At 55.5% G+C, this 10,011-nt stretch overlaps 1 protein-coding gene across 3 annotated transcripts in view; it reads right to left on the bottom strand.

Moving 5' to 3' along the window:
* Nucleotides 1-1,602: 1,602 nt before the first annotated feature.
* The window catches only part of ABCC8 (ATP binding cassette subfamily C member 8), a 75,766-nt gene continuing 67,357 nt past the window's right edge, over nt 1,603-10,011 (bottom strand). For 2 of the 3 annotated variants that reach the window (XM_077761126.1, XM_077761127.1), the window contains exons 29-38: nt 7,050-7,152; nt 6,382-6,495; nt 5,929-6,049; nt 5,645-5,775; nt 4,598-4,676; nt 4,283-4,391; nt 3,808-3,911; nt 2,901-3,034; nt 2,355-2,417; nt 1,603-1,824 (exon numbers count right to left, since the gene is read on the bottom strand). In XM_077761126.1, coding sequence (XP_077617252.1) covers nt 1,687-1,824; nt 2,355-2,417; nt 2,901-3,034; nt 3,808-3,911; nt 4,283-4,391; nt 4,598-4,676; nt 5,645-5,775; nt 5,929-6,049; nt 6,382-6,495; nt 7,050-7,152 — 1,096 coding nt within the window. In that variant the 3' untranslated portion in view covers nt 1,603-1,686. The remainder of the gene's footprint in view (nt 1,825-2,354; nt 2,418-2,900; nt 3,035-3,807; nt 3,912-4,282; nt 4,392-4,597; nt 4,677-5,644; nt 5,776-5,928; nt 6,050-6,381; nt 6,496-7,049; nt 7,153-10,011) is intronic. The other variant, XM_077761128.1, reaches the window with a different exon arrangement.

Raw genomic sequence — 10,011 nt, 5'->3', positions numbered from 1 at the left:
CCTTTCGGTGCTTATCCAAAGAGCTCAGCCTGTTGCCCTGCTCCATCCTGCACCTCCTCATACACATCTCCTCCAAATACTACACTTGTCACGTTCCTTTTTTACTCAAAAACCTTCTCCACTTCCCTCGTGTTCATAGGCTTATTCTAGGCTCCTTGTCCTGGCATTTAAGGCTCTCTGATCTATGCTCCCTCCCCCCACCCCATGGGCCGCTTCCTCTAACTCTGCCTGTCCAATTCCCACCCCTCTCATGCCCGACTCAAATCTTGCCTCCCTTAGGCAGCCTGCTAGGCCTTACAGAGCTCTCACTTCCTGATCCCCTCTGGCTCCTGGAATATCCGAAAGGTCTGTATTAGGTCTCTTTCCAGGGACTGGTGGGTTTTCCTTACATTGCTCTGACCCCCTTGCAACCAAGAGGGACACAGGTCCAAGACTCCTGGGTCTACACCCAGAGCCTGGTATAGACAGTACTGGAGGCAACAGGTAAATGATAACATGATATGTAAGTGAAGACCTGCCATTTCTTGGCTGAGGGCAGGTGTGTACTCCTGTTTCATGATGCTGATAGAAGCAAAGGATATCTGTTGTTTTGGTCTCCCCGGTGTCTGGGACTCTGCATCTCCAGCCACCACCTGGTCGACTTGTGGTTGACCTTCCCTCTGAAGGACCACCCCTCTCCCATTCTGAATGCCTCTATATGGGGGACACAGGTGGGGTCATGTGATCCAAGCATAGCCAGTCAGTGTATCCCAGCCTCTGGCCACAGTGTTTGGGTGGAGGTGGGGGATGACCTAAGTTGGTCCATTGAGATTTGCTCCCAAGATTTTTGCTGGACCTGTTGGGAAAAAGCATTTCTCTTTCAGAAGGGTAGGGTATAAGCTGGAGGTGCTACTGGCCATTTGTCATCAGGGAGCAAGAGGAAGATGGAACCCAGAAATAGAGACACAACCCTGATGTCAAACACCTGGATCCAGCCATGCTTGATGGAGAAGGCCAGGTCCCTCATATAGGACAATACATTCCAGTTTTTGTTTAAGCCACTTTGAGCTGGATTCCTGTCAGTTGTATTGGAAATGGTACCAATTCAGGGCACCCCACAATTTTAACCCAAGAAATAAAGTGAGAAAGAAGGGGACTACTTAGTCTGATGAAATCATCACAAAAATGCTATAACTGTTGTTAGGGACTGAACTGTGTCCCACCCTCCAAATTCATTTGTTAATGCCCTAAATTCATATGTTGAAGCCCCCCTCCTCCCCAGTGTGACAGTATTTGGTCACAGGACCTGTGCAGAGGTAACTAGATCCTCAGGAGAAAGCAAATGTATGAAAGCAAACGTATGACACCTTGATCTTGGACTTCCAGGCTCCAGAACTGTCAGAAATAACCTTTTGCTGATTAAGTCTCCTAGTCTGCTACTTTGTTATGGCAGCTTGAGCAGACTAGTACTTCATTTCACAGATAAGGAAATACACTTCTGCCCACACTGACACAGCTTCAGGTCTGCCTGATGCCAGGCAGGCTGGCTACACTGGCCCCCAGGCCACCCTGGTTCCTGGCCATCAGACCCAAGGCCTCCGGTAGGAAATAACCAATCTCTTTATTTACAACTGATTGTACAGCGAGAAAGCCCAGGCAGGAGGCAGGGGCAGGCAGGCTATGTGGCGGCACTTGGGCTCCAGCAGGTCACTTGTCTGCATGGACAAAAGAGGCAAAGACGCTGTCCTTCCGGCTGAGCAGCTTCTCTGGCTCGTCGAACTCAAGGATGGCGCCACGTTTCAGGACAATCACCAGGTCTGCGCTCAGGATGGTGTGCACACGGTGCTGGTTGGAGCAGGAGGAGGCTGGTCAGGGTGGGGGGGTGGCAAAGAAGGGGCAGCTGAGAGTATCCCTCTGGCAGTTTGGAGGGGGAGGCATGTGGATGGAATGTCCCATCTCTGTGGCCACTGCCTTTTCCTGGGGTGACTGTGACTCCAACCCTCTGTCTACTAATGACACCCTCTCCCCTTAGCAAATCTCAGCTCTGCCCTCTCCTCCAGGCTTCAGGACTCAGGGATTGCCCCACACCCCAACCTCCACTTCCTATGGAGCAGTAGCCCTACCCTAGCCCATGGGGCTTTGGAACCTGGAGAAAGAGAGAGGATCTGAGAAAGCACAGGTGCAAGGCCTCCCACACCTCACATCCTGCAATGCAGTTTCCCCACAAACCCTCCGGACTCTGCTCTGCATCGCTCCAGGGTCCTCTCTTCATTACCAGGCCTGGAGTTTGCCCAGTGGCTGCCCTCGGATGGCAGCCTCAAGAGGCCAGTCCTCTCTCTGGTGGTTTCCCAAAACCCCAACAAGGGGCCCCTTACCGCGATGGTCACCACAGTGCGGTCTGCGAAGGCTGTCATCACCACCTTCTGGAGGATGTTTTCCTGCCAGGTGGGAGTGACAACTGTTGGGTCATCTGTGTAGGGGATGGGGTCTGGCCTGGCTTTGGGGGTGTGGGGCCCAGGCTGTGGTCCAGCTCCCATGTGACCCCAGTAGCCCACCACTCCCTCTGTCTAGTCCTTGTCTCCAAAGGACCAACCAAGTTCTAGCAGTCAGGAGCCAGGCTCAGCCTGTGGGGCGCTCAGCTCTGTGCATGGATGGGTGCTGTGAGTATGTCTGGCTGGCCTGTGTGGCGGGTGAGGAGTGTGCAGTCTCTGTGGGTCTGTGTGCAGCCTGGGTGTACATATGCTATAGACATGCCTCAAGACTTGCTAGAATCAGGCCCCCCTAGTCATTTGCCTTTTCTGCCACAAATGGCCCTCGATGTTAAAGACAACTTGAGCTTCACAACCGCTTTCTGCACATTTCACCCTAACACCCCATGAAATCCTCCAAGACCCCACCCCATTTATGTGCTCAGGACCGACCGTGGCCATGTCGATGGAAGCCGTGGCCTCGTCCATGATGAAGATGCTGGTCTTCCTCACGAAGGCCCGAGCCAGGCAGAACAGTTGCCTCTGGCCCTGGCTGAAATTCTCCCCGCCTTCTGTGATGATGGCATCTGAAAACAGCCCCGGGTGGGCCGAGGAGCAGGGCTGAGTTAATCTTGCATTGGGAGTTTAGTAGACGGCATGGCGTAGGGGATGTAAGAAAATGTATGTCCAGGGCGGAAAGGCAGGCGTGTGTCATGAGGACAGGTGTGTGCAGGGTTGCTGCGCCTTACCCAACGACACAGATGCTCTCTGCATGGATTACAAAGAGAAGAGCTCCTTCTGCAGGTGACTGCTGTGGCCCCAGGCAGTTCCAGGAGGGGTGTGTGCACTGAGTGTGTATGTATGTGCTGCAGGTGTGTGGGCATTGGTGGGGTGAGTCTCTGAAGCCAAGGCTTGGCCAGCCCCCACTGCCCCAGGGGCTGTAGCGCACACACCAAGGCTCTGCTGACCTCTGGGGTGGGAGCAGGGTCTTCCCTGCAGCCTTGAAGAGTGACCTGTACCTGTGATTTCCCAGCCTGTCCTCTCCTTCCTTGGGGCAGGACTGGGCAGGCAGGTGGACAGGGGAGGCATGGCTGAATGCACTGCCATGATAGGATGAGCTTGCGAGCTGTGTCTCACAGCTGTCCCCACTGGCCCTTCAGGAGGAGCTAGCCCCTGAATTGACCAGTTGTGTGGCCTGGGACAACTCGCTTGACCTCTCTGAGCTCCCGTAAGCTAAAAGGTAAAACTGCCAGACCCCAGACTAAACTCTGGGCAAACCGTAAACACGGGTGTGGTTTTGCCTCCTAGCCCTTCCAGACGTCCTTGAGTGCCGACCGGCTGCTCCCGCATGAATAGTTACCCAGGCCTCCCGGCAGTGCCTTCACCACCAGCTTCAGCTGGGCTATTTCCAGGGCCTCCCACAGCGTGCTGTCAGAGCACTTCTTCTCTGGGTCCAGGTTAAATCTGGAGGGTGGCACAGAAAGTCCCCTTGGGAAGGGAGCAGGGGTCTGGCTCTGTCCCTGGGGAATGGCAGAGAGCCTCGGGGGCCTGGCCCGGAGGGGGCAGCAAGCTGGTGAGGGGGTGGAGGAGAGTATTCCGAACCTGAGGGTTGAGCTACCCCTACCAGTGCCTGCCTAGGCCTAACAGGAAGGAGAACGGCATGAGGGTAAAACTGTGAGGGACCAGGTCAGCCCATAGTGCCCAGAGCCTGAGCAGGGCTTCCTGCCCAGGGTGCCCAGCTGAGCGCTCCTGGCCTCGCCCACCCCTCTTCTCTTTATGCTCTAGATCCGAGGTGCCGGGGCCTGGGGTGGGCTTGGTGGAGTGGTGGCGCTCACCGGATGGTGCCACTGAAGAGGACAGGGTCCTGCAGGATGATAGAGAGGCGTGAGCGCAGGGTGTGCAGCGGCAGTTTGGCGATGTCAATGCCATCAATGATGATTCGCCCTGTGTGGGGACAGTGTCTCAGGTGAGGCACCAGGGAGTGAGGGAGCTGGTGGTGCTGGACAGGTTCAGCCTGGGATGTGGGTCCCACTGACGATGCACAGGGAGGCAGTGATTGCTGGGCCTCCTGTGACATCTGACCATACATCAGGACTGAGGTCCCATCTGGTGGCTGTGAGTACACATGGGGTGCCCGTCATACATCTCACCTTCGAACATGTCCACCATGCGGAAGAAGGCGAGAGAGAAGGAGGACTTCCCACTGCCTGTGCGGCCACAGATCCCAATCTGGAGAGAGGAGCAGGTACGCTGTGAGTAGCTCTGGGGGTATGCAGGCATTGGAGGTCACAGCGTCTCTTCTGTCCTGGCTTTCTGACCAGCTTCTTTTTGGCCGGGGCTGGGCCCTGGGTTCGGGCTTGCTTCCTGCAGCGGGTCCGGAGGGGCCTCCCACAGGGACGGGACCATTTTCCCGGGCTCAGGTGTGGGACTTGCTGTGCCTGGTATGTGGCTGCAGGGGAGTTGCGGGGGGCACTGGGGCGAACTCTGAGTGCACGGGTCTGGTAGGAGGCACGGGGGTGGCTGAGTGTGGTGTGCGGGGATGAATCTGGGTGCCCCACCTGAAACTGCAGTCATCTCTGACCCTCTTGCTTCCCGGCCCATGTGTAACAACAGAAATGACAATAAGGGATGAGTATAAAGATAGAGATGGTGCAGAGAAGGACGAGAGAGGCAGGGACAGATGGGAAGAGCCAGAGGCAGGGACAGAGGTACACCTAAAGGTCAGAGACAATGAGACGGACAGTCACAGCCAAAGACAGAGAGAGAGAGACAAAGAGACAGAAGGAGAGGGGTAGAGTCAGAGCAGAGGAGGAGCGAGGAGGGAATCAGAGATTTGGGACAGAGTGCCAGGCAGGGGCTCCCTCCCCAGGACAAGTGCGGCCTCACTCTCTACCCCTATGACCTGCTCTGAAACACAGAGGGCAGCTCGCTGGGAGAGCCCCTGACCATTTGCAGGGGGGCCCTGACAAAAGCCCTTTAAGCCAGGGGGTGCTGGGGTGTCCATGTCCTTGGCAGGTGAGGGCAGCAAAAGGAGAAGGGAGGAGGGAGTGGGGGAAAGGTGGGCTGAGCCTTGTCAGCCTGAGGGGCCCAGGCGGGAGGCTGGGGTGTCTGACTGGGTGTGAGCCCTGGAAGGCCCTGGAGGGTGATGAGATGACTCTGTGAGGCTAAGCAGCCCTAAGTCCTGGCAGCCCACTGACCTTCTGTCCTGGGGAGATGAGGGCATTGACATGCTTCAGCACCGGCTTCAGGGAGCTGTCATAGCGCACACTCAGGTTCTGGATCTGGATCTTCCCTTGGTCTGGCCAGTTCTTTGGGATCAGTGAGGGTGCTGGGGGCCGGGCCGGGGGTCAGGCAGCACATGTGAGCCACAGTTGGTACGCAGTGGGGCCACCCTACCCCAGCCTGGCTCGTGGCCTCCTCGAGCCAGACACGCTCCTCCTCGGGACTCTTCCCTGGCATGCCCTCCTCCCTGGCCCCTCACCTAGCAGCCCCTCATAGCTCTCCGCTTCGGTTTTCAGGAGCCCATGGATGCGTTTCACAGCCCCGAGCTGGATCTCCATGTCCGCCAGGTTCCTCACCATCCAGTTGAGGTAGTTGGAGACCTGTGGGGAGTCCGTGATCACTTGGTTCAACCCTGGCCACCAGGATGGCTCTTCTTACAGCTGAGGGGCCAAAAGTTCTCAATGCTTTCTGCTAGCTGTTCAGGGCAGCCCCCCCTGAAGGCACGGGAGGGTTACAATGAGTGTGGATCCTTATACCCCACCTGTCTGGGCCCCAGCCCTGGGTTAGCCCTCTTGCCCACCTGGTCCCTCCTGGATCAGACTCAGAGGAGCTTGTGCTAAGACCTGGAGGGTGTCTGAGTTGGGGAAGGTGCCTGAGATTGCCCGAGTGCTGGCATCTGAGCCCTCCCCTGCCCTAGTCTGCTGCCACTCACCATTAGGGCATAAGTAAGGCCCAGGCCCACCAGGCCAGCAGAGAGGTCCCTGTGCAGGGAGTTGGAGATGGAGGTCACGGCCGCGATGAGGACCACACATGCACCAATGTACTCCTGTGGAGGGAGGAGAGCTGGCATGCGCCCTCAGGGGTTGAAGCCATAGTGTCCCCCCGCCCCCACCTCACTCCCTTCAGGGCAGAGAGCAGCTCAGTAGAGACTCTAGCCAAGCCCAACTACACACCTGCACATCGTCAGACACTCAGGAGGCCTTGAAGGCTGGAGCCCCAGGAGATAATGTGTGCGCACAGCTTCTGCTGCTCCCCCCACTCATCTGCACATGCCTGACCGGCTGGCCCACACAGGTCGTACGAGCCACTTCAGACACACACTCATCACACTTAAACACACAACTCTTCTGGCTACTGGCACACACCCCAGGTACACAAGCCCCCAGGTAATGATGGGGAAGAGGAAGCTCAGGCCAGACACAAGTAGGGCTACCCGGGCTGGGGGAGCAGGAGGGCTCAGTGTCCACCCTGCATGCACACACAAACTGGTGTTCTATCTTCTATCTTGCCCTCTGCTCCATGTCTGGCCTTGCTCTGGCTCCACCACCCAATCAGAGGCCCCTTTCCCGGGGCCCAGGGCCCGGGGTGGGTGGCACTTGCCATGCGGACTTCTAGCCATCTGTTGGCAGCGGTGAGGAAGAGGGAGGCAATGTTGTTGGAGTCTGTGTACTCAAGGAGCTTCTGCTGGAACCTAGCCTCATACCTGGAGGGAGGATGAGGAGGGTCTGAGGGTCTGCTTGGCCCCCAGGCCTCTCCTCACTTACAGAGAAACAGCCAGTAGATATGCCATGTCTGACCTTATGTATGCCATTCCTCTCTGGACTGCCCCCTCCCCCCAGCTCCTTGCTACCTCCTTCCTCCTTCAAACTCCTATTCTCACCCCAAAACCCATTCTCTCCAGAGCGTCCCTATTACCGTAAAAAGCACCTCTGCCCATCTAGCTGTTCAGGCCAGAAACAAAGGAATTGCCTGGATTCACATCCAATCCTTCCACAAGATGTCTAATTTCTACCTCCAAAATAGCCCTTGTCTCTGCCTGCCCCCTCTCCCTGCTTGTTTCTTCATAGGTCCGCCTGCTATTTCCCCACAGTCTACTCTGTACACAGCGGCCAGCATCATCTTTGTAAATCATAAATTGCATACCATCTCTCCCCTGCTTAGAGTATCAATGGTTTTGAGGCTAAAGAACCACCTCCTTGGCCAGGAGCCTGTGTGACCTGGCTCCTGCCAACCTAGCATCCTTCCTTGCCACAAATTCCCTTGCTCACTGAATTGCAACCACAGAAATTACAATAAAGTAACTTATTACTTGCCCTTTTTCAGTTTTGCGATAATGCCGAGGTCTTCCCCACCCCAGGGCCTTTGTACATGCTGCTCCCCCTGCCCAGAATGCTTTCTCCTCTGCTCTTCACAAGGCTGACTCCTCTCAGCATTCAGGCTTTAACTAGTACCTCCTCTGGGTGGCCTTTCCTGGCCTATTGTTCTCCATCTCTGCAGCCTGTTTGTTTCATAATCTCTGATCATATATTCATTTCTCTAGCTGCTTATCTCCCACATGAGACTAAACTCCATGAGACTGGAGCCCATGGCTGTTTTGTTCACCAGTGCATCCCCAGCACCTGGCACTGTCAATAAATACTTGGCGAATGAATGCATGGAACCTTCCCTGACCCTCTAAGGTAAATGGGATCTCTCTGTACAAGTAACTCTGGAGGCTTCTTTCCTGCCTTTGTGCCATCATCACGTTACTTCAAATGGACCTGCTTCTTCTCTCTGACCAGTCTGGGTTCCAGGCCTCACTCTCCCTGAACACCCCCTCACACTTGGCTGGCTTGGCCAGGCCCAAGGGAGGGAGCAGAGCACTTGTTTAATCATGAGCAAGGAAGGAATGGAAGCCTTCTTAGCACTGGTCTCAAGGAAACACCTGAGGGGACTCAGAACGACTCAAAACAAGTCTTACTGGCATTTGCTTTTCACTCCTGGATGGTGTTTGTTCTGCTTTGATTATTTCTGGATGGAGGGGCTGTGCCCGAATTATGCGTCTGAGGAGAGCAGAGTGAGTCTCTTGAGGTGTGAGAGAATATATGATCGCACAGCCAGGGGGGCCGGTGTGAGGATGGGTAAGGCCGCTGAGGCAACTGCCACCCCATGTCTGAAGGGTGTGACTGAGTGCGCGCTGAGGGTGTCTGTGTGCCTGTGCATGTGTGTGTGTGTGTGTGTGTGTGTGACAGGAGAGCCTGAGGGGTGTGTGAGGGTGTGTGGCAGATGCAGATGCAGGTGTGTGCCAGTGTGAGGAATGTGGACAGAGTCCCAGCTTGGGGCCATGCACACCCACGTTGGCTTCTGAGCATTCTTACTTACTAGCTGTGTGTCAGGACTGAGACTCAGTTTCCTCATGAGTAAAATGGGGATAGGAATAGTTCCTTCCTGGACTGAAACAATATCTGAGCCCAGCACTGAGTCCGGGGCTAGGAACTCTTGAAACTTTTTTTGGGAAAAGCAAACTTTTTTCTCCTAGAACAACCAGAAGTTCCAACTGGCTCTCACCTTGTGTGTGGCCTCAGGTGGGTTACTCAACCTCGTCTGTCGAACGTGGCTGCTCGTATGTATGTCATGGGGGCTCTTGTGAGGATGAAATGCAATAATCCACACACAGCACTCAGCACAGTGCCTGGCATGTGCTAAACGCACAATCAATCAATGCTAGTTAGCTCTCAACGGGGCAGGCTGCTGGGCAAAAGCCAATGAACTGAACACCTCCAGGGATGACTACTAAGTCCTTCATTCAAATGGAAAAACCACCCGCTGTGTCCATGTAGGGTGTGGGGGGCCTCACTGGGTGGCAGTTCCTCTGCCGAGGGTAGGCTGGGTCTGCAACTGCTGGACCCGCTCAGATTTTGAAAGGGTCTGGCCCTCTTGAGGAAAGTTACAGTCTCTCTGTCCCTGGCTCAGCTCAAAGTCCTCCGGGACATCACGTGTAAGAGGAACATTACTAAGACTGAGAAGAATACTCTGGTGTCTCTTCAGATCGTATAAATCTTTCGCCTTTTACTAAGACTGAGAAGAGGCCAGGTCCAGAGGTGTTGGGGGCCCTGGAAGTCAAAGGAACTGGGGAAGTGTAGGCTCGAGATGGGAAGGGGGCTTGGAGGAGACCTTGGAGTCCCACCAGGTTTCCAGGGGCTTCTGTGTGGAAGACATCACAGGCTTGTACAGGGGCAGAGGATGTGCAGGGAGCGGAGCCAAGGCCAGGCAGAGTTCTGCTTTGCTTTCCTTTACTCAGATAAGACCCCGCAGAGGACCTGTCACTGGCCCCAGATGTCCCAGGGCGTGAATGGGGCCTACAGTGGTGTACCGGAGGCCTGGACCTCTCTCCTAGGGCTTTGGGGCTTAGAGGGAGGAGACGCAAGCCACTCCGATCCTCTTGGCTGCTCCTTGAGCCCTAGGGTTACTCGTGGACAGGGGACTTGGTGTCGCATGGTTAATGTCACACCCTGCACAGCTGTGCCATCCTAAAAATAACCTGGAATCACTCTCTGGTGAGGCTTAGAGACCAGAGTCCAAC

Source organism: Crocuta crocuta, unplaced genomic scaffold (assembly GCF_008692635.1).
Source record: "Crocuta crocuta isolate KB4526 unplaced genomic scaffold, BGI_CrCroc_1.0 scaffold233, whole genome shotgun sequence".
NCBI classification, from domain to species: domain Eukaryota; kingdom Metazoa; phylum Chordata; class Mammalia; order Carnivora; family Hyaenidae; genus Crocuta; species Crocuta crocuta.
The sequence above is the reverse complement of the archived record's forward strand: the minus strand, read 5'-3'. Positions and strand labels throughout refer to the sequence as shown.